At 43.7% G+C, this 24,068-nt stretch overlaps 1 protein-coding gene across 3 annotated transcripts; it reads left to right on the forward strand.

Annotated features, from left to right (window-relative positions):
* The first annotated feature begins 77 nt into the window (after positions 1-77).
* Positions 78-22,125, forward strand: TAF5L (TATA-box binding protein associated factor 5 like). 3 transcript variants are annotated; one of them, XM_072856326.1, is made up of 5 exons: positions 78-314; positions 5,354-5,498; positions 10,444-10,548; positions 13,425-14,191; positions 20,146-22,125. In XM_072856326.1, the coding sequence occupies exons 2-5, from the start codon at positions 5,357-5,359 to the stop codon at positions 20,941-20,943; spliced, it is 1,812 nt and encodes a 603-aa protein (XP_072712427.1). In that variant the 5' UTR covers positions 78-314; positions 5,354-5,356; the 3' UTR covers positions 20,944-22,125. The 3 variants fall into 3 exon arrangements, with proteins under 3 accessions (XP_072712427.1, XP_072712429.1, XP_072712428.1); XM_072856328.1 differs by having other exon boundaries at positions 13,425-14,149; positions 20,146-22,123; XM_072856327.1 differs by lacking the exon at positions 78-314 and adding an exon at positions 819-1,120.
* The last annotated feature ends 1,943 nt before the right edge of the window (positions 22,126-24,068 follow it).

Here is a 24,068-nt window from a genome sequence, read left to right on the forward strand (position 1 = left end):
GGGGCTGGCGCCCATTGGCGGCCGCAGGGCGCCTGCGCGCGGGGCGGCCCCGGCCCCGCTCCCCCCCCGCCCTCCCCGCGCCCGCCCGCCCGCCCGCCGCGGCGTGTGTCAGCCAGCCATGGAGCGGCCGCCGCCGGCCGCCGCCGGCCCTCGGGCAGCACCGGCCGCGCCAGCGCCACCACCACCGGCACCCAGGGGAGGCGGCAGCGGCGGCGCGCCCGCCGGCAGCGCCTGGCGCCGCTGGGCGCAGTGACAGCGTCCCCCCGGCCCCGCCGGCCCCCGCCTCCCGCCGCCGCCGCCGCCTGCGATGCTCAGTGAGTGGCGGCGGGCGCGGAGCGGGGAGCGGGGGCCGGCGCGGGGCTGCGGCCCGAGGCCCGCACGGCGCCGGGGTGGGGGAGCGCGCGGGGGGCGGCGCCGGCCGGCGGCGGGAGCGGGCCCCGGGCGTCCCGCCGGGCCGCCTCGTGGCGGAGGCCCGCAGGCCCGGCCCGGCCCGGCCCGGCTCGGCTCGGCAGGCGGCTGCCGGGAGGCCGGCGGGCCCCGGGGGAGGCACGGGCACGGGCGCGGCCCTCGGGGGCAGCCCCGGGTGAGGGCAGGGCCGGGCGCTTCCCTGCGCCCGGAGGTCGCGGGGTGGGCTTTTATCGTGATGGGTTTTTTTCCCGTGCAAAGTGCGTGGGTTTAATTATCTGCTTCTTATCGCACCGTTTCCCTTCCCTTGTCTTTTTTCCTTTTTTTTTTTTTTTTTAAATTCTGATAGGGGAAGACTTTCGCTTTCGCGTCCCTTCAGCGAGCGCCCTGCAGTTTCCCACTCGTGAGCGTTGCCCGGGCGGCAGCAGCCCCGGGCGCGTTTGGGACGGGCGAGGGGCTCCGTGGGACTCCTGGCCTTGGCCCGGGTTTCTGTTGGCGGGGCCTAGAGGCGAGCGGCCCTCGCTCCGGCCGCTGCGCTCGGAGGAGGAAGGGTTGGGTGGCGGAGGCCGAAGGCGTAAGGAGGTGTCCTGTGGGCAGGAGTACGGCGCGTCCTGCCCAGGTGCCGCCGAGGAGATCGAAGGGGTGAAGCGCGCTGCTTGGCCCTGTCTTCGGGGGGGGAAGCATTGTGGAGTTGGCAAAGCTTAATCTGTGGACGGTGAGCCAAATCCGGGTCCGATGCAAGTGGCTAAAGGCTCTCTTAAAATCACAGCTGTTTTCTCTCTGCCTCTTCGCGTGAACGCCGCTGCTCAGGCAAAAGCCTTCTCCGTAGTTCCTGCTATCTGCAGCGCTTCTCCTATTTTGCACCACCGCCACGCCGAGTCTCCCTGTCAACTTGTCGTGTTTACTTGCCTGTTTTTCTGAATTGCAGCCGCTGCGTGTGTGAAGTCCCTCGGCTCTAGGTTCTGATCTTCTTATCAGTTTATTTTGTTTATTCTGAAATTTCGTAAATCTTAGATGAAATTAATGTCACAAAATTAAAAATTAGGTGATTTAGTATTGTTGGTAGACTCCAAATTTCACCTGTAGTGGTAAGAGATAAAAGATGGTACTTCTCTGTCCACAACTGAGGCCTGAGACACGGTTCGTGGTAGAGAATATTCAAAATGTGCTTTTGTGGGTTGTTTTATTGTTGGGGGTTTTTTTAAGATTGCTTGTCCTTGGTTCTTCTCTGATGCTCACAGGTCTTTCCTCAGTCTGTTGGAAGGAAGAGACTGCTGTCCCTGCGTCAGGACAGGAACGCAGAGTATTTAAAAGCAGTGTTTCCAACGCTGGTTTTCAAGCTCTTTTTCGTATGCCTGTACTGGTAATATTTCAAGGCCGTGGAATCTGCCTAAACCTGTACCCAAGATGTAGCATAGGCAGGAAATGAATTTTCTCAGCCCAATGCTTAGTACACAGCTAATTTCCAGCTTTTCTAGGAAAGAGGAACTTGTGATGTGTTTTGTATGATCGGCCTCTCCTCTGGGTTTCCTCAGTGTTTTTGGTTCCTCAAAATAATTTAACCTAATATCTTTTTGTGTGCGTGTGCTCCAATTTGTGACACTGCAGAAAACGCTGCATTGTAGCTATGCAGACTCCCAATGGGATCTTTCTTCTCTCTTTCCTTACCTATTTTGCTTATCAGTAAAAATAGTTAATGGCATTAGTATTTATTGTTCTCTCTGCCTGTTTGAGAAGAACGGGGCAGCTGGGACTTTTGAACAATTGTTTCAAGCTTTCTGCAGGCATGGACAGGGAACGCTATATGCGTTCAGCTTGTTTCATATTTTGGAGATTATCTTCAGCGATGAGAGCTAGAGTCTTAAAACTGATTGGAAGTTAAAATGGCAGGCTTGTCCTTTTTTGCCTTTAAATTCTGCATCATTGACCTGTTGTGAACTGGCTCAGCTTGAACCCAGTTAAAGGCATTTTGGCAGGCCTTCCTTATGTTTATTTTATGATATACTCTAATTTTGAGGGCTTGATAAAGAATATTTGTAGGAATGTTGGGTTTGCTCTTCTTGCACTTTTCACAAACGCTTTCCCTGCTCCTGTGATGCTGCTCTTTGTGATGCTGAGGCTGAAGTATAAAGGCAAAGTGAATGAAGAAACAAAGACCTAAAATGAAAGTAGGGGTGATAGTGTGTCTGATGCCCATGGGTGTTTCTTGGTGAAGATGGATTTCCTGTAAGGTAGTTCCTGTTCTGTCACCTGGGAGTAGGGAAAGGGATCTCCTTGAGATACTGTTTGTAACACCCGCTTCTGTGACAGCTGGGAGGAGTATACAAGGTATGTGAAGGGAGCAAGAAACTGTACAGATTGCATAAAGCAGCTGCAAATGCCACGTAGCTAATCTTGGCTGAAGAAACTGGGGCTTCGCTGTTATCCCCAAAGCTCTGAAAAAGCTCGGATTTGAATCAGCTGCCAGCGACTGCTCCTTTCCCAGGCCCTTCTCTCTTGCTGCTAAAATGCCTGATCCCGATGTCAGAATTTGAGACTACTGGGGTAACCTACTGCTTTTTTTGCCTATCATTTAAAATTTACCATTTTCTCTGTTGGTCATCTGCTCGTTCAGCAGCTTGAAAAGGCTGATCTCAGTGCTCCTCTTGTTTGTCACTGTCACTTCAAAGGATCCTCTGGAGTTCTGCATCTTTCACACACCAGTTTTCGGTTTCTCCAATCCATTATGAGTTTATGAGGAATTATCTGTACATGCATGCTGTGCCATAATGAATAAGGATTTTCTCACTGCATCTAACCTAGCGCAAACTGATCCTGTAACTGAAGCAAAAAAGGATGGGCAAAGATATTTCTAGATGCTCTCTCTTTGCAATTGAACCACAGACCTGAGGCCGATTTGCAGTTTTGACTGGCTAAACCACTTCAGAAACATGTAGTTGAATCTGTTCCGTGCCATTGTGGGAATGAGTTTCTTTTGGATTATAAGCCAAATACAACAATCTAGATGCAAACTCTCCAAAATGGTTTCTAAACCTGAAATAAGCATCTATGAGAGCATCTCAAATATAATTAAGTTGCTACCCAAACCGAAGCTGTATGGCAGACTGCACGGAGAGGCTTTAGTGTGGACCTGGGCTCACTTGTACGTGACTCCACGTGGACGACTCACTTGTACGTGGACTGTGAGTCCACGTAGTGTGGACTCACTTGTACGTGAGCCCATACTGCTAGCTGAAATGCAGAATGGTAATGTGATACATTGCGAAGCTTAGTTAAGGGTGTGTTTTAGGAGGATGCCAAGATGCTGGTCCATCCCTGTGTCCACCCTTCGTGGTCTTCATTAGAATTCTGTCTTTCCTACAGTTTTGTGCAGCAGAGAAAGTGTTATATTTGAGACAGTGTAAGCCTCAGATATAATTTCTTTAATTGCAAGGAAGATGAAAAGGAAGTTTGCTTTTGGACTGGAAAAAGTTGTGGTTGAAACTCATTATTTTAATGGGTCTATCTGGAAATGCTTTGAAAACTCGATATCTGTTGATGCCTCTTCCCCACCCTCAACAGTTATTTCACCTGTGAGAGCAAACAGAAATCTTTTTAAGGTTCTTGCTAAAGCCTCTGGGTTTGCAATTCCATGTATCTGTTTAAAGTAACTTTTGCTGAAACCTTGTATCCCTGTCCGCTTGGAGGTTCACAGAAGGCTTATTGTTCTAACAACTGGGATAAGCACTGAAGTGTGCATGGGTATTAGAAAAGGCTCATTTATGATCATATTTTTAAAGCTGTCATTTTGTTAGAAATACAGTTCTTACAAGGAGGGGAAGGGCATCCTTGTCTGTCTCTCTGAGAAGCTGTGTTTCATCAGATTTAGCTACTCAAACCAGAAAGCATGTGCACTTGTAAAACGTATGCAGGTCACTGGTAGTGTGGCTGTAAGGATTAAAACTGTCTTGAGGCAGGCTTTACCTATTATTCTGATAGAATAAAACTGTTGCTTAGTTCTGCTTTATTTAAAGCCTTTTAAGTTATCTAAATTTCTGTGTAAAATCGATGGCTATTGTGAAGGATTGGTGGCACTCAGGGACTACTCAAATAGTAAGGGTGCTATTGCGTTCATCTTACTGAGGTTCTTTTATTACAAGCCAGAGGCTAAAAGCTAGCATCAGGCTCCTTTTGGTTTTGAGATACTACCAAGTGGTGTTTGTGAGGATGGCTTTCAAAATTTATATAAAAGAAACGTCAAAGGATTCTTTTTTCTTTTTTTTTTTCTTTTTTTCTTTAGCTTTTGTAGGAGGGAGGTCTAGGTAGATAGGGCAGGTGAAAAAGGCAGAAGACTCTGCTTTTGTTTTAATTTCCCTGGTTTTTTTCTGGGGACTTACCTGACAGCAGTGCCAGAAGTCTGGCTCTGACCTTTAAGTTCAGGCAATAAGCTATTGCGTCTTGGACTCCCCAAGTAGGTGTGCTACTTAAAGCATTATGATTCTCAAATTTCCTTCTTTCTATATTAATTTCTCATTCCCTTGACTCTTCTGGAATTGTTTTGTTGGTTGGTCAAGCAGAGGAATCAGAAAATGACTGAAGAATACCCAAACTGCTACTATAAAAAAGCAAGGAGGAGGAATGTTCCCTTTTTATGAGTTATTCTTAACAAAAACAAATACTTCAGCTCACCACTGCAGTTTTAGTTGAGAATCCTCAAAAGTATTTTTGATTCCTCGGTGAAATTAGTAGAATTAGGCAGCAAAATATCTTCAGGGATCTGGTTCAAAGTGTCTAGTTATGCCTTAGTACTGAGAGGCGTTTTGTTTCATACTTCAGTAATGAAGTTGACTTCAGCAATGAAAATACTGATCCATTTGTCTTCTATCAGTTTTAATACGGCTATGGTGTATGTTGATCTTAGCGTATACCTACACAATAAGAGCCTCATCATCTCTTTCTTTTCTTTGAGGTCATGAAACGCGTACGCACAGAACAGATTCAGATGGCAGTGTCCTGCTACCTCAAGCGCCGTCAGTATGTGGACTCGGAAGGTCCCCTAAAACAAGGGCTGAGGCTGTGTCAGACTGCTGAAGAGATGGCAGCTAATCTCACAGGTAATCCTGTCATATTTTCCATGTGTGCTTCTTGGCAGAGTTGTGACAAGTGTGAGTGTGTATATTGGTAACTACGTTGATTTGTCTGCACGTATGGACAGCTCTCCTTTTGAAATGAAGAAATTTCCCATTGTGAAGTTGGCGTGAGTTATGAACTTTTGAAGAATTAAAATGTGGATGAAAGTGTAACGAGGTGAGATTCATGGTCAGTGAAACAGCAGGCTTAAGTAACAGGTCAAGGTAGTGGAAAATGAGTATATTCCCAGAGAACATGAAGTCTTGTAAGTATAGTGGTGCTTTGGGATGGAGGTGAGAAGAACCTAGACAATGAAGTAAGTAAAAGCAAGAAAATCTGTTGTACCTTTGTACTCCAGGGGAGCTATATAATGTGAAATGGAAGTGATACACACTGTTTCTTTCTCTGGCTTAGTCAGCTTTCTGGTTGTGAAAGCTCTGCTCTCTCACTTGGAAAAAAAAAAAAGCAACCCTTCAGTGGATGAGACAGTTTTTCCCTGCTTTTCCTTTTCTCCTCTTTCTTAAAGGCTTCTGAATCCTGTTACACTACCTGCTGTTCAAGTCCTGTCTGACAGTCTTCATTGTAATTCTTATTTTTGTTATAACAAACTACACTACTGCTTGAGCACATACAAATACTGAAAGGATGAAAGCAATGTGGAGGTTATAAAGATGAAATTTACCTGTAAAAGTAATAGAAAATACTGGGCTGACCTTTGGGTGAAAATGAAAGGAGGAAATGTTTTCTGTTAATGGAACTGCTTAGATTGTGACAGTATCCCAGGCTAAGAGTGGTGGAGACCTTAGTTACTTGTGATACAACTTGATTTGACAAAACATTAGTTGCTCCACAACTGTGCTTGTAGCTAGATAAAATTGGATGCCAGAATAGCTCTGTCCACCTCTAGAGTATTTTGCCATAGTTACAATCCAAAGGTGAGTGACTTGTGGGTAAATGTCTGGGCTGACTTTCTCAGGGGCTTGAAGGAAACTGGGTAATATTTCATTATTAGAAGTCGCTTACATCTTCTTAGTACTTTTCATTTTATTTCTGTTTTCGGACTAAATATCGGAAGTTTGTTGCAACTCCCTGAAATAATACTGGGGGAGATGGAGAAGGAATGAAACCAAAGTAAAATGCTGAATTGTTTTTGATGGGAGTCTTTACAGGAGAGGTGGGTAGAAAGGTCAGTGTTGAAACAGGCTTTGAACTTGGGACCAATCTATACCAGGAGGACACAAGAGTATCTGAAGTAGGAGAGAAGAATTGGATTGCAAGCCCTTGCATTTGCATATGGCATCATGCAGGAAAAAAAATGTTTCAGTAAAGAGTGTGAATGAGTATGTGATTGGGTTTTGTCTTTTTACTAATCTTTCACCAAATGTTATTACTAAACTACTTCTTATTAGTCTGTATCCTCTTGCCAGTGCAAGGGTTTTGTGGCTGGTGATTCAGAACTTAGTCATCAGTTTTCGTTAGAACTGAAAATGGTCTGCTCTCATGTATTCAGCTGCTTACTACTACTTCTTGTCAAACATGCTCGTAGTAAGCTGTCAGTGAGTATGCTGCAGTTCTGTGAATGACTGTTGAAAAAGAAAAACACAGCTTGTACTTACTCTGACAACAGAGGCTGAAAATACTTTCTGCTGCAGTCATCTTAGTTTGGCAAACTGAATAAAAACTGACCAGATTCTAAAGCTTGCATTGCTTTATTTTGGGGAAAGCAATCAAATATTTTTGTCTGAAGATGTCTTTGCTCGTTCCTGAACAATACTCACCTCGCTTTTTCTGTTCAGCTCTTTTCTTTTGTTTGACTTTTAAATTAACCAGCCTGTATAAATGGGAGAGTTGCTTACTTCTGTCCTCAATTCTGTGACTAATCCTTTCACAGTGAAGAGTGTCCTCTGGTTTTGGTTTTAAATAGTTGTGTTTCTCAGTTTTACCTCAGCATTTCTTTTTGTTGTCTTCCAGAGTCTCTTCAGTTCAGCCCTTCTCCATTGCTTCGTATACTTGCTATAGCTGTACAGCTCTGTTTTCACAGAATCATAGAACAGCCCAAGTTGGAAGGGACCGCAAAAGATCATCTGGTCCAACCTTTTGTGGGAAAGGGAGCCCAGATGAGATTATCTAGCACGCTGTCTGATCGCATCTGCAGTAAAATACAGCACAGAGCTTTCTCATGACTATCCTCTATTTCTGTAGGAAACTAGAAGAATATTTGAGGACAGAATGAGTGACTTAAGGAACAGGTTCCTCTAATATTGCCCATAGTATACTATCGACACATAGGACTATCTGAAACAATGTAAAATTATGCATCATCACGCTCAACGTAAAAGAGGAATAAGTTGCTGTGAAACAGCATTTACAGTAGCCCCTCATTTGTTAGCTGGAAGCAACGCTGCTCGTAGCCAACACATAAGACCAGGAAGCTACTGTCCATATCCCCAAGTTAGGAGTGAGTTCCTTTGAATTTGCTATCAGGTCGCATAGCTGGCTACAATTACTAGAAGTAAAGTCAAGGAGCAGATGTTTCCAACAGATGTTCTTATGACCACTGGGGAAGGTGGAAAAGAAACTATGGTGGATTTATTAATGTAGTAGAAAGATATGGCCACTGTTTTATTTCCACCAGGAGAAAAGTATGCCTGAAAATTTACTCTGTTGTTTTGGAATCAGTTGAGCTCTTCATCCCTTTTGCAGTTCTGGTTGGTGTAAAGTTTTGGGAAGGAAAAGAATTAGAATTTGAACTTGTTATAGCTGTCTGATGTGTAGGGTTCATTTACCATTTGTTTGATGGGAATGAGCTCTAGCATCATTACTGAAGCAGTAGGGCATAATGATTGCACAGTCAGACTGCTCTAGGATAGGTAGCCAAAGACAATGTTCCTCTTTCTGAAGCATGAAGTACATCTTAATTTTGGAATTAAGTTGCTCATACAGAGAAAGTTAAATAGGTGTCACGGAGGGAGCACTTCATAAAGCCAAGGACAGTAAGTTGTGCTTGCATGGCATGAGCAAGGTGGCAAGTCATTCCCGTTCCTGCTGAAACAAGGCCACCAGAACTCTGTGAAGAGTTGACCCTTGTATGTAACCCTGTGACACAGCATAAAAGACAGGCCCTCATTTTTTTTCTTTTCTTTTACAAGGAGTAGTATGTGTGACATTGAACGCTGTCACTAAGCATTTTTTAGTTACTACATGCGCATGCATGCAGTCTACCTTCTCATGCTGAATATAGATTATATTAAATTTTAGTCCCAATAGCAGAGTTTCTTACTTTAGCTGTTAGGTAGTACCAGTATGTGAGCCTGGAGTTCTTACCAGTTTGAGTTTCTGAAGCAGGCAGGCTGTGGAAAGCACAGTGTATCTGTACCTTTCAACAGGTTATATTTGTTTATTTTAAAACTGATTTGAGTGAAGATAGGGTATCGGTGCTGGAATCTGGATTTTTTTTTTTTTTTTCCCCCCATGAGCGGATGATAAGCACAGCCCAGCTCTCTGTTTCCGAAGCTGAATTCAGCTTGCCCTGGAGAGTCGGTAAACATACCTCCTGTATTTCCATAAGGTTCAGGGAGCTAGACCTGTGTCTTCCCAGAGAGAGAGAGGGGAGAATAGTGACAGGCTGCCTGTACACCATGTGCTGATCTCTTTCTAATTAGAAGCATTGAGATGAGCTGGAGGCTGGCCTATCTCTCTTTAGCATGTGAAAATTTGATGATGTTGTTTATAGACTTCCAGGGCTGTCAGAGTTGTGCCTCTGTGCGTGAGCCAAATGCTGGAACAAAAAGCGATCAATCAGGACTAGGAAGGCAAAGAGAGGATGGAAAGCGGTGGGGGGCAGGGGAGACTGAAAGAAGTTGAAGGAGTTGAAAGTGAGAGTAATAAAAATAGGTTTTGTGGAGGGGAAAATAGTTATGAATTGAAAAAAACATTAGGAAAGGAAAACAGAGTGAAACTCCTTGCCCTCTTGTGCTTTTCTTAGAAGAGCAGACAAATTAACGTATTAGTTAAAATTTAGAAATTTAAATTTTGTAACTTGTGTTTGTAATCACTGGTATTTGTATATGCTTAGGGTATGTTGGTAGGTGTCTGTAAACTTGCACAAAGTCCCCTGTCAAATTTTGAGGGGGTTAGCAGAAGAGCAAAGGTTTCGTGCCAGAGAAAGAAAAGCCAGTTCCCTTTCTAAATAGTTCAGAACCATGTTTACCAGAGTTGATACTGGTTCTGAAAATTGGTTTAACACCATCTCAGGAGACTATAACCACTGGGTTTGTGGTCAGATACCAGCTGCCCTTTAACCTAAAATCCTCATTAAGCAGGACGCATTTTGATTAAAAACTAGTGTTTGCTTAGAGATTCAGTGTGTCTTCACTACCACCTCAGGGAGACTAATAAATGGTAATGATTATAATCTGTAGTAAATGATAATGACTGGGCCGAGGAATTTGAGACTGAGGTAGTGTCACTGCAGACCTTCTGTCCATGATGGGTTGTGGGTCCAACTGAAAAAGAAACTTTGTTTTGGAGAAAGTTGTAGATTCATTTCCTCATCTTTTCTGAGTGCAAAGTAGTAAAACTGCTGAGTATCTTGTAAAACTGAAGGGATCTGTGACAGTGTTACTAAGTACAACCTTAAGTTCCCAAGAAACTCAGAGTATTTGAAAACTTAAAAATGTGTCCTGGGGAGAGCAGGTGAGTTGCTGAGCTTTTTAGGTTTTTTTTTTAAGCTTTCAGTATACTTTCTCATTTATGATCTGTCTAGGTTGTTAATGCCATGTTTAGATGCTTCATACATCCCTGGACGGTTTGAAAGATGAAATGTCACCTTGGTGGCTGCATTATCTTGGATTTTGAGAGGCTTTGTTTCCAGACATGCATGCAAAACTCCTTAAATCCTTACTTAATTTTACTTATTTTATTTCACAGTCCAATCTGAATCTGGTTGTGCCAACGTTGTGTCTGCAGCTCCCTGCCTGGCGGAGCCACAGCAATATGAAGTACAATTTGGACGATTACGCAATTTTCTCACAGGTAAATATCAGGAAGCAAGGAAGAGGAAAGCAGCTGATTTTTTTTTTTGTCATTTCAATGAGTAAAGGGCAGTATAATAAAATCAAAAATCATGTCTCTAACAATCTTTTGATTTCTAGTTTTGAGATTTCATTTACTACAATTAGAAATATTTTTCTTTTTCTTTCCTTTTTTTTGTTGCCTGAGTGCTGAGTACCTTTGACTTTTGTAGATAGCGGCCTGTTTGCCCTTTCTTGTTCGAGTATTTGGCCTTTGTATATGTGTAGATCTTCTAGACAACACCATACATATACAGGGCAAGAAGGAAGATTAGAGTCTTATGTGAAAGGCAGGTGACTTAGAAATTAATGTAGTTCTTTGCTGTCTCCTAGGTTAGCATTTTTAATTTTATTCATAATTGGCTTCTTTTATGATGGTCTAGATTTTTAAGGGAGAATTCGTTCCCTTAAATTTACCTGTACTGGCTTTGAGACTGGAGGTATATGACAGAAAGGAAAAAAATTCTCATTCTGTAGTGTGATGCAGAAGAGAATCTTTTTTTTTTATATTTATTAAAAAAAAAAAAGGCGGGGGGCACTCCTGGGAATGTCCTTATTTCTTCTATAAGTCCCAAATGTGGGAAGAAGAAAGCAGGTAGGATTTTTAGATAACAGTACCAAGGAAAGTGAAGTTGCCACTCCTCCCACCTTTGAGCACATCTGTGTTTGTCCAGTGTAGGGATTTGATCCCAGTGTGCGTAACACTAGGACTAATATTCCTGATAGCTGTTGAAGGGAAAGGGAGGGAGGCAGGCAAGAAGGCAGAGGCAGAAAATAGTGCCTTAGTTTTAGGCTTGCCACCTAGAGCAGTTCAACACCATTGCACTTCAGTATTGAGGGTAAATTCGTATGGTTTAATAGATTTTTGAGAAGTATGACTGCTCTGTTCAGTGGCTTAAATATTGCTTGGGCAAGTGCTAGGCATGGTTTTGGTGTTCATGTCAACCATTTGCATCTTTTTTTGTCCCTCTTGTTCAGTTTTGATTTCCTACTCCCTTTGAGGAAGAGAAGTAGTTCATGTGTGTAACTTGCCAGCCAGCCACAAGGCACAGCAGGACACTTCCCATTTCTGTGATGCTTGCCTCCAGGGGCACTGAGGAGTGGACAGGGGACTAGGACCACTGAATAATTTAGGAATTACTCTAGAGATCTCTAATTCAACCTGCTGCTCAAAGCAGGGCAAGGTCAGAGTTTGATCAGGTTGCTCAGGTCCTTGTCCAAACAGGTTTTGAAAATCAAAAAGTGTGGAGATTGCACTACCACACCTCTGGGTCCCAGCTGCAGGGCTGAGCGATTTGGTGAGAATTTCCCTTGCAGCAGCTTGCCTGTTGTCCTTTCACTGAGCGCCTCTGAGAAGAGGCTGGCTTCTTTTCCTCCATAATGTCCAACTGGGTATGGAAGGCAGCAGTTAGATACCCCCTTAATCTTCTCCAGGCTAGACAGCCCCAGCTCCCGTAACCTCTCTTCATATGTTCATGGGGAACATTTTCTTCATTCCTGTCTCTGCCAACTTCCCATCTCTTCCCTTTTCCCCCCACTGCAGTGTGAGGTCCTTCCCTTTGTTGCATTTCTGTAGTAGAGCACTTACAGAGAAAAGAGCAGCTGCTAGCTGCTTAGCGCTTTTACTACATACAGACCTCTGGTTTCACTGGCTTTGGCCCGCTTTCAGTGGGACAGAAAGGAGAATGCTGCATAAGTATGCAAATATGTATGTATACACTCCACAGCACACACATGCTCTGTAGTTACTCATATAGAAATGGGAGGGAGGCACAGTATGGACCGGAGAAAGTCTGGATGGGTGCTCAACAGGAGAGGAAAAATAACATAATGGAAAGGGGAAAAAAGAGCATGCATTGGTGAGTGGCAGGAGGGAAGAACAAGTTGAAAAGAAGGAATGCTGTTGGAAGACCAGCAGTGCTGTTTGAAGATCAGCAATGCCTATTTTGTTCCAGTAATTTGGACCATTTGGGCCTCCAGTAACTCACTGTTGTGGCCCTGTACACTGCCATGGTGTTCTATGGCAGGGCTCCGCTCCTTACAGCTCCCTGCTGAACGTGGGAGGGAAACAGCCCCAAGAAGCTGGTGAAGGAGGAGTGGAGCTGTTGCACAGATTAGTCTCTGCAAGGTACAGCACAGCCTAATCAGGAGTTTGTTACACTGTGTACTTGGAATTACTGCTGGGATTTGCCTTGGCAGAGAGAGGAGGAGAGAGAGAGAGAAAGAAAGCGTGCACATGAGCAGGCACAGAAATAAAACACGAGCACAGCATATTGCAGTACATTTTGGAAACTGTAGCTTCCTTTCCCCTGGAGACAAATCAGTTCCATCCGAAGCACCACATGCAAGTTTTATTGAAGCTGAGAGGAAAAAAAGCCACCGAAGTGCAGGCCTGCACAAGCTAGGTAAATAATTTTGACTTAAACACGTTAAATACTATTTTAAATATAATGAGTAAATTTTAAAGTCCATTTATTGCAATAAACAGAGGGCATGGTTTTTCTTTTTAAATACATAGGGGAAAAATTCAGCTGTCATGTAGTTTGAGGTGGTATTTTAATAGCTGGCCCGCACCTAAAAAGGGTTTTGAAATCTTCGCATTTTGTTCGGACAACATACCTCACTGACTTGAAAATCTCTCTTCGGATCTTTAGGTACTGTGTATCCCCTTTAGGTGACAGAAGACCTTCACTTAGATGCACCAACAAAAGTCTCCTCTTGCTTGCTCTCTGATGCTGCTGTCAAGGCTTTTTGCAGTAATTGTCCTTTCTCTGTTTTATTCCCAGTAGAAAGTGGGTTGAGAAATTATTCAAAGTTTGTTGCTGTTTTTTTATGTAGATTCAGATTCTCAGCACAGCCATGAAGTGATGCCTCTTCTGTATCCCCTCTTTGTCTACCTCCATCTGAACATGGTCCAGAATGGCCTAAAAAGCACAGTGGACAGTTTTTACAGCCGCTTCCATGGCATGTTCTTGCAGAATGCCAGCCAGAAGGATATCATTGAGCAGTTGCAGACTACCATGACTATTCAAGATATCCTGTCCAACTTGAAGCTCCGGGCTTTTCTGGACAACAAGTATGTCATCCGCCTTCAAGAGGACAGCTACAACTACCTTCTTCGCTACCTCCAAAGTGACAACAACAACGCTCTGTGCAAAGTCCTGACCTTGCACATTCACCTGGATGTGCAGCCTGCCAAGAGGACTGACTACCAGCTCTACGCTGGTGGGAGCTCCTCACGCAACGAGAGCAACGGCCTGGAGCCCAGCGACATGCCTGCTTCCATTCTGCAGAACGAGGCGGCGCTGGATTTACTGCAGGACAGCATTAAACGTGTCAAGGACGGGCCCCCTTCCTTAACGACCATCTGTTTCTATGCCTTCTATAACACGGAGCAGTTGCTGAACACTGCAGAGATTTCACCAAATAGCAAGCTGCTTGCTGCTGGGTTTGATAATTCGTGTGTGAAGCTGTGGAGCCTGCGTTCCAGGAAGTTAAAATCTGAGCCCCACCTCGTTGATGTGTCCCGTATCCGCCTGGCTTGTGACATCCTGGATGAGGAGGTCTGGATACCCTTTTTTTCCCCCCCCACCCTTTCTGCCAAGGTATTTTGGGCATGCATTGTGGAGTATCTAGTAGTGTTTTAGGGGACTGTGAGGTTGTTCCACAACGTATGTGCCTTGATGCACAAATTTTATACCCTACTCTCATCCTTGTTCTTTCCTGCAGTGGTTGTAAATGCTGCACTGAGGTGCAATGAGTTTGTGCTTGGGTCATAGTTTGTTAGTCCTAGGTGCTGATCTCCCTCCTCCAGCTGTCCTTGAACAGATGACACTACACAGGCAGCCCCGTAAGGACACAGGTGACTAGAGAAGGCTCCCTTCCCTGAGGAGCATGGAGCTGTCTTATGGATGGAAAGAGGAAACAAGGAGATGCGGGCAGTAAAAACACACCGTGGTGAATGAAGACTAGAAGGAAAGTGGCTCAGAACAACCAGTCAGAAGGGTAGAGAGAAGGGGAGAGACGCAGGAAGAGGAAAATAAAGACAAAGTAAGGAAAGAGCCAAAGGAGGCTGGTCTGAGGCCTCAAGAGGAAGGAGGGATGCTTAAGTGCAAAACTGTGTTTAACGAATCACCTTAACCAGAGGTGAAGAGTTAGCATGGAAAAATTACGCAAAATGTCTCTGTTAAGGAATCTGCAGTGTAGAAACTTCAGAGGCTTCCCACTCTGGAGTGCTGGAGACAAGGACAGGGATGTGTGTGCCTTCACATGCCGGGCTAGATAGCATCTTCAGTTTACTTTTTTTTTTTGCCTTCTAGCCACGCCCTTCCTCCCACAGCTGCCCACGGAGCATCTTATATCTGGTTAGAGATCAGAATTTGTGACTCTTCCTTTGTTTAATCACTCCCCTCTTGGGCGGGGAGAAAAGCCTCATTTGTTCTTGTGTTGAGCATTTAGCAGGAGAAACATCCTTTTTTCCACTGTTTTTTTTCTTCCTCTTAGAAAAAATACCTAGTGGCAGGGTTCTGTTTATTTTGGAAGAGTGCAGAGAGCTTGCTGTATGCAGGGATCTGTGGTTAGGGATTGCTTTGTTAGTCAGCTTGAGAACTAGAGGCAGGCATCCAGGTGAGATAGCACAGCGGCCTGCTCACCACCTCCCAGGTTAACCCTTTCTGCAGAGTGAGCAGGTAAGTGGGTCAGACTAGCCCAAGATGGATTAATTGACTTGTTTTCATTATAAGCTACAAGGGTTCATAGGACACATGACTGTGTGTATTGCCTGTCATGGAAACCAAATGTCAGTAATGTGTGACAGAGAATTTCCCTGCTAACTCAGCAAGTCACCTCCTTTGGCTGCAGACTGTAGAAAAGTGAGATACTGTGAGGTTATCAGGAGTGTATATTAGCTTTTTTTTGGCACATAGGCACATACTTGCATATCATACATGTATTATGAAACAGCTGCGGAAGCTTCAGTATAAATGGCTCTCGTTGGCTATTTAGTATTTTGTGTATCCTGCAGTATTTATGTACAGGTCTAAAACCAAAAACTGGTCAAAGACCAGCACAGATCAAAGTCATCATTGCCCTGAATAACTTCACCACTGACAAAACAGAGTGACCTGACCAGGAGTTCAAAGTTAAGGGGGGGATACCAGCCTGAATGCATTGCTGGTTACATGTCCCAAATGTAAATGAAAGCCTATTGACTACAAAGGAAATAAATTCCAGGATCTGGGAGCCCTAAGTGAAAATACACAGGCACCCATGGGGTTGCAGGTGGGAACAGACCAGCACCCGCTTGGGTGCCACGGGAGTAGAAGCCACAGATACTAAGACAGACCAAACGAGACCACCCTGACCGGGCTGCAGTCATCAGTAATGCAGCTCAGTGTAAACAGGGGCTGTGTTTCAGACTGTTGCTGCAGTATGATCAGCAACAATTCACAGTGATAAATCTGATGAAAACTTTGACAAAGAACAAAAGTTCTGAATGTGTTTTGACATTACTTCACTGAGTTCTATAGAATAACTTGTGAGGATGTTAAACTTGGCTGGGTTTTGTAAGGTTTCTAAATTGTGTTTGTTTTGGTTGATTTCTGTATTGTGTAATTAGCTTTGGATACTGTATTTAAATAGTAGTGCCTGAAATAATTAATCTTCAGCTTGGTTTCTGATTTGCTGCAAGCAAATAGGTCCTTCTGTTTATGAAGATATAGATCTAAAACTGTGCTAGTTTCAGTGGATCTTGTTCAGTGTGGCACTAAAACAACACTATTGGGTTTATTAACTCGTTTTGTGTGTGTGTATATATAAAAATGAGGTTGAGACTTGGCAAAAGTGTTAGAGAATGACATTTTTTCCTAGTCCATGTAAAAGCCTTTGTGTCAGTAAGGTCAAAGTCATCTACTAGGTGTAGTTTTAGTGAATTTTTCTCAGTGTGATGCCCCAGTGCACTTCACCAGTGTTGTCTTCCTTCTTGGAAATAGGAGAGGCGTACTATTTTGTGATAAAATAATTCCATTTTCTTTATAGTAGCATCTCACAAATGCCACTTTATAGTCTCTCTTACTTAAGGTCCAGTGTAAAAACGCAGTTTTGCAGCTGTGCAAATGAACGTATTGTTTGTCTCTCTGCAATTTTGCCATGCTCATTGCTGGTACTACATAAATCAACAACAGAAAATAATACTCTCTGTTCCAAGCCACAAGAGTGGCAGCCTTTAAATTCTGTGAAGACTAAGACTTGACCCCATTCAGCTCTGCTTCTGAGATTCTGCTTTTAAGTGTCAGTGGTCCTTCAAGTGGTAGTGAGCGGGGATGATGCTGACACCTTGGTGGATGGCAGCTGGGAGGGAATTCTGGAAGGAGCAGTAAGAAATGTCCTGCAAAGAGAGCCATGGTATCTACTGCCTCATCTTTCCCTGCTAGGAGATCCCTACTGTAGGCAAGTAAGAGATCTTCCCTTTCGACATCTTAAGAGCACTGCAGGATGAGAGAGATGATGACACCCCGGGAAACCTGTTAGTAGTTGGGGGGGGCAGGAAGCAGGGGGGGGGGGGCACAGGGATGGGGTGAGATTTTTTTGTTTTGTTTTGGGGTTTTTTGAGGTTATCATTGTTGCTTTTTGAGGCTCGCTCCTTCCCTTGAGGCTTATGCTGGGTGGACAATCAAGATAATTTTTGTCAGCTAGATAATGTTTGCTGCTTACAAGGTTAAATGCATCGGTGGTAAATTTTTCTGAGTCCAGATGACTGTCATGCAAAATCCATTACTGCTTTAAGTAATAGCTGGGGAGTTGGGCAGTCTGTCCATAGGTGTATCATTTGGAAGGTGTACTGTGTAACAAAACATGCCAACATTTTTGTTCTTTTCAATTTCTTCATAATATAATTTTTGTGAGTCTTGTACTTGCTCAGGAAGACTTCCTGTTCACTGTTGAAGAGTAAATTTTTTTTTTAGCTCATTTTAGTAGTGTTGGTAGGTTTTCCAGTTCTCTTAAAATCTGTTTTGATAGTTCTTCTTTTCAAAATGAATAGTACAAATAATAAAAGGTAGCTTTTAGTGTGTGTGTGTAGGTTATTGATTAAAATAGGCTTATATAACTTAATTTCTTGTCCATTCCAAGGAAATAAAAATTGTTCATGCTAACCTGCAGCAGCAACAACTTCAGAAGGAGCTCATGGATATCTGGGTAGTGCCCAGTGGTATGTTATATCCAGGAAACATATTCAGTGTGTGAAATTGGAGTACTGAAAAAATATTATGAAGAGGGATTCCCTTCCTCCCTGCTGATTTATAACACAGGTTGCAACCTATCTATAGCTGCTGTAAATGCTCACCTACACGGTAGTAGCTGTGGGATGCAAGGAAGAGTGTGCTTGATCTGACAAAGAAAGGAAGCTTGGTTCTGCAAGGCAGTAATGTAGTGGCTGCACTTCCAGGTGCTTTGTTAATCTGGCCAGCAGACTAACTTGGATAGGGAGGAAATGGAAAATTTAGTGACTCAGAAACATTATGGGTATACCGGTTTTGGTGAGCTATAACAGTAGTGTGCAGCTGTTATGCTAAGTGGATGTCAAAGATAAGATTTGCTACCTGTGGCCATATAGGAGTGTTTTTGAATGCTGCAGAATGCATTGTCAAATAAGCTGCTACTGTAATACAGGAAGAGAAGAGTAGGTGCTTGCAGACAGCCCAGGTAGCCCTGTATGAATTTGAAGGCGTAAAATTAAGTACCTGGACTTGCAAAATTTACAGAAACTATAGTACAATCTAGGTAACTTGAATGGGCTTCCACTGGTAACTTGTCAGGAATCTTATGGTCATAATTAAATAGTATAAAATGCTGCAGGTATCAGCCTCTCTCCTTTAATGTGGTTAACAGCCTAGAGATGCTGTGGATTCCAGCAAGCAATGCTCTATCTGAAGTAGAAAAAGCAATTTGAATAAGAATGGGGCTTTTCATGCTAGAGCCTGCAGTTTCTCTCTGCCTCACCTCCATAGTAGAGATGAAGTTGGCTCCCAGCCACATCATAAAACTCCCATGGGCACTGACTCCTCTGAAGAGAATTAGCATTGCTAAACACGGCTTGCTGCCTACCACTAAGCATGCGGTTGAGAAGGAGAAAGGCAGCAAGCTAGCTAAGTCAGAGTTTGCTCACCTCTGATGGGAGATTTGAAACTACTGGAGGAGAAGGGCTTTCAGGACTATTGCTAAGTCTGAAGCAAAACTGTCTGTAGGTCCTGAGGTCAGAGGGATGGGAGATGTCATGTCAGCCAAGAGAGCTGCTCACAACACACCGACTTCTGCTGGTCATCAGCAGTCTGGCAGCCCTGGGGAATTGGGTTTCCTCTCAGGGCAGGAAGTGCTCCTTCGGCAGGAAACGGGCCAGTTTGTGATGATAAAAGTTAAAGGGGCTGCTCACAAACAAAAGGGCATTGTGTTGAATTCGATGTGTAGAGATTGTCTGTGGATGAGCATTACTGATTCAGTACTGAGGAAGAGTGTCTGCCTGACAGCCCTGAGGAAGGGTGGTCTCAAGCTACTACACAGATGCACCCCAAGCCATGGTTATCTCGCACTCTGTCAGCGAGATCCCAGCTTGTTGGACACTCTTTTGAGTTGAGATTTGTTGAAAATTGTGCAGTCTGTAGCCTTTGATTGTCAAGAGATGCTACTTGAGTAGACTTTCAGAGACTCTTACCCTCCATTGGGAGATTCCTTTAGCACTGTTCCTGTTAGCACTGTTTAGCTCACTGAACAGTCTTTAAACGTGAAAGGCTTTACTTGTTGACTATCTGCCCTGGTACTTGAATTGGAGAATTACAGGATAAAAAGGTTTACAGTGCCATCCTTTTTGTGATTATTCATCTTCTCCTACCCCAAAATAGATCCTTTGACCTAAATAAGCTGCATACATTTGCTGTTCTTGAAGGGTGAGGATGTGAAAGCATCCGGATGGAGCTTGCATGGAGAAATAGATATTACGGCCTTACTGGGTTTCTGTTTATGTGTGGGACTAAGAAGGAATGTCCAGCAGACGGCTTGTCAAATATGCTTTGTCTTTCCATCTCCTGCCTTTTGTTTAAGACATCTGTGTTTCTTTTTCTACTGTGAGATTCACTTCCAATAATGACCACACCAAAAGAGCAGATGCCAAGATCTGTTTCAACATCTTAACCAAAAGTTTAGTATAGAGCAGACAGGGAATAAGCGTATGTTTTTAGCAAGTGGAAAAATGTCATAAAATACTGCTTTTTTCCATATTTGTGTACAGTCCCAGGTTAAGGTGCCTTCTGGAGTGAGCATGGAGCTACCCAAAATGAAGATAAAACCTTTTTTATATAAAGTCTTATCTCACCATCTCTTTCAACATTAACTTAGATGTAGCAAATGCACTAGCAATGTTTGTGTCTCAGAGTTGCACAAAATGTGCCACGTCTAAAAGTAACTCCTTATGTATTAACACCCGCCTGTTTTCCTCATGGTGGTTCCTGTATTTGTGAACAGATAAACATGCTTTCCTTTCTTGTTTCTTTTTCTCCTCCCTGAGCAGGAGGAAGAGGACGACAGCGCAGGCACAGAAATGAAGATCCTGAGAGGACACTGTGGACCTGTGTATAGCACAAGGTTCCTTTCAGACAGTTCGGGACTCTTATCTTGTTCCGAGGACATGTCCATCAGATACTGGGACCTCAGAAGTTTTACAAACACTGTGTTGTACCAAGGACATGCCTATCCTGTCTGGGATTTGGATATTAGCCCCTGCAGCCTGTACTTTGCCAGTGGTTCCCATGATCGCACTGCAAGGCTCTGGTCATTTGATCGGACGTACCCGCTGCGAATATACGCAGGCCATTTGGCGGACGTAGACTGTGTCAAGTTCCACCCCAATTCCAACTACTTAGCGACGGGCTCCACGGACAAAACTGTACGCTTGTGGAGCACTCAGCAAGGCAACTCAGTGCGTCTTTTCACGGGGCACCGTGGCCCTGTGCTAGCACTTGCATTTTCTCCCAATGGTAAGTACCTGGCATCAGCAGGTGAAGACCAGCGGCTAAAGCTGTGGGACTTGGCATCAGGAACTCTTTACAAAGAACTGAGAGGGCACACGGACAACATAACCAGCCTTACTTTTAGCCCTGACAGTAGTTTAATTGCTTCAGCGTCGATGGACAATTCAGTCCGGGTCTGGGACATTCGGAACACTTACTGCAACGCCCCTGCAGATGGGTCTTCCAGTGAACTGGTTGGTGTATATACCGGACAAATGAATAATGTACTGAGCGTACAGTTTATGGCCTGTAATCTTCTTCTAGTGACTGGAGTTGCACAAGAAAATCAGGAACATTAAATTTTGTTTTTTCTTAGGGAAGTGGGTGGGTGTATTGAATGCCAGAGTCCGTTGCAAGCTGAGATTACTGACTGTGAAACACTTTTCTTCCTCTGCCCCCTTGAAAGGCATGTTCAGAGTGATGCAAATGCTTTAAAATGTCTTGCCCACAAAAAGGCCTGTGCTGTTGAATGGAATAAGGAAAAAAGGAGGAGTGATGAAAATACGTATACATTCTAATCTTGTACTTGTAGGGATGGGGAAAAGGGGAGGAAATCCAGTAGCTTGGGGAAACTGAAAGCCTGGTCCAGACAAGTGAAACTGCCAACCAGATAAGCTGCTGACCTGCACTTAAATATCCTGCATTGATTGATGGGCACATCTTACCTACTGTTAACTGAGGCTTGAGTGTGTGGAGAACTACTGGCCCAGTGTTTTTTGTTTTGTTTTGCTTTTGTTTTCCTGGTATTGCAGAGGACCAGCATTTTAAGACCCTACTATTAAAAGAACATTATGTATTTTCTACAGTGATAGTGGTCCTAAATATTACAGCTCCCTATAGCACTTCTGGAATATTTTGGACTAGCTAAGTAGAAAATACCATCTTTCTTTTTAGTAAGGGGATGGAAATCTGACCTCAGTTGGGGCCCATCTCTGCATTGTCATTTGGGTTTGGTTCCTGGTACTAGCTGTGATATTTGTATTTATGTTCCATTAATTAGGAATCTTTCTGAACCTGGTTGCACTGTGTTTTGAGGATGGGAGGACAGTGGGGGTAGAGCAGTGGCTTTAAGGGTAATAAATGACTTGCCTTGTCTGGAGGGAGGGCACAATAGAACTGAAGTGGCTACGTTTGGACTCCTAATGGAAATGGGGCATGTCAATCCACCACTGCACCTCACAGAAATATTTCCGTAAATGGAAGTTGGCAGTCTAAGGAGAGGGGGATGAGGAGATACACACACACAAAGTGACATAGGGAAAAAATAGTATTACTAAATTATTGTGCGTACACAGAGGCAGCTCTGCCACTGTCGGATTTTTCTCAAAATGTTGCAATATCTGTTTCATGAACACTTTGTGAGATAAATCATCAGCATTTACAACAAGGATCTACGGAAAAAGCACGTTCTAGTTTGTCATTTGGAGAGATTAAATATTTCTGCTTTCTGGAAAGAGTTATTTTGTATTTTGTTTTCTATTAAAAGCATTTAGTTTAAAAAAAAAAAATTGTTTGGTCCCTTTCTGGGAAACTTTCTCTGACTTGCGTGGGAAGGAGAGGGCAGGAGCATGCTTCTCCTACACTGCTTGAGCCAGAGCCTGCTTGGCACTTGGAGGCTCAGTCTGGTGGTCTCGCTCACTTGGTGCATGCTGGTTTGATATCCCTCTACTTGCTTTCCACAGAGCTGATGTGGCAGGTCATGAAGTAGGGTATTGACACAGCTTTGTAGGTCAGCTGAAATGCACATGGAGGATCTAGGTACCCCCAGAGGTTGACACTGTGCACCAGAAGGCCTCATTCTGTAGTGCTGCGTGACCTTTAATTTGTGGTTTGATGTTCTAAAATGCCTCTTTCGAGCAAAGGCACAATCCTAATTAATGTCTTCTAGACAGACTATTGGTATTAAATGATAATTCCCTTCAGCTTCCCTCAGACCTTCTGGAGTTTCATGAGAGAATTCTCTTGGGAACATCCAAACAATCTAAGAGTTTAGATGACCGCTCACAATTGCCTTTTTTTTTTTTTTTTTTAGTCTACTTAGGTTGGTAAATGACCAAAACCTATTATCAGAAAAGTGTTTGACCTTTCTGAGATTAGTAACTGTGTGTGCTGTGGCTCAGCTCTGTGAGTACCAGAAACCATTCTGTACACTTGGAGTTGAATGGCACTGCTAATCTTCTGAAGGCTGGACATCAAAAGTGTGGAGCAGCTCAACAATCCCAGACCAGGATCAGGCATTTTGAAAAAAGCAGTATGAGAGATGGTTGTATTGTTGATGCTTTGTGCTATGCAGGTCTCTAGAGAGACCTTCTCCTTCAGATCTATTGAGCCGATACTGCTCACCAGACTAAACACATTGTATTCTTCAACCTGCAGTAATCTCTATAGTGGTTTTGGTTTTGCTTGATTCTGTAGATCCTAGCCCAAAGATTTCATTGTGAAATGACTGCTCTTGTATTGTAGCAAAGCATCGAAGTGCTTGGCTGAATGCCTGTGTGAATACCTAGGAAGGATATGGCTCACTAGTGTTCACTGGAACTTATTTTGCTGTTTGTTGCCGTATGTCCTGAGCAGTGTTTAGATTTAGAGCAGCTGGGCTTTTGGTCCTGAAGTAGAGCAAATAGCAAGCGAAAGCAGGGATTGGGGGGAATAAAGGTGAGATGGGCAGAGAACAAAGATTCCCTTTAATATCTTACTTCTGTAGTGGAATTGGGCTTTTTATTAGTTCGGTTATTCTGAAGTATTTTGCATACAAAAGTGACAAGAGTAAAGAGACTTAGGAAGCAAATCCTATTATACGTGCATAAGCTAAAAGATGTAAAAGTGATTTCTGAGGTGTTGGAAAAACTATCACTAATGATGTGCTTCAAACCTATAAACTTTTATGTACTGTGTGGACAGTTTTTGGTGCTCATGGAATGCTTGAAGGCAGGAAGCCAGGAAATAATCTAGACTATAAGAAATATCTGCAATTGATTGACAGGCTGAATTTCAAGGCAGAACTGGGAGGAAAGTATGAGTGGGAGGAAGGAATACCATTAAGTCTAGCAAAATTTGGACTGTAATCTCTATTAACTGTGTAGTTCAGAAAGAAGTCTGCATTTGCACAGACCCCTTCCTTATTCTATTTTAAATATGTACCATAAAAAACACAAAAGCATTTCAGTTGACATCGTTAAGCACTCAAATATTAATAAGCATCATAGCAGGGACTGTTGCTGCTTGTGAGGCTGTGTGTAACGCAGTCTCAGTCACATAACTGGGTACTCCTTCCCCTGCAAAGCTCTGCTCACTTCATCCTCCTCCTGGACAATGCACAGTGCACCGGACCCTGCATGGTATCAGCCAGTGGCTAAAAGGAGATCCTCAGAGAAAGAGGGCACATAGACAGCGATCCTTCCATGGTTTACACACTCCTCACAGT

Source organism: Ciconia boyciana, chromosome 3 (genome assembly GCF_034638445.1).
Source record: "Ciconia boyciana chromosome 3, ASM3463844v1, whole genome shotgun sequence".
Lineage (NCBI taxonomy): Eukaryota > Metazoa > Chordata > Aves > Ciconiiformes > Ciconiidae > Ciconia > Ciconia boyciana.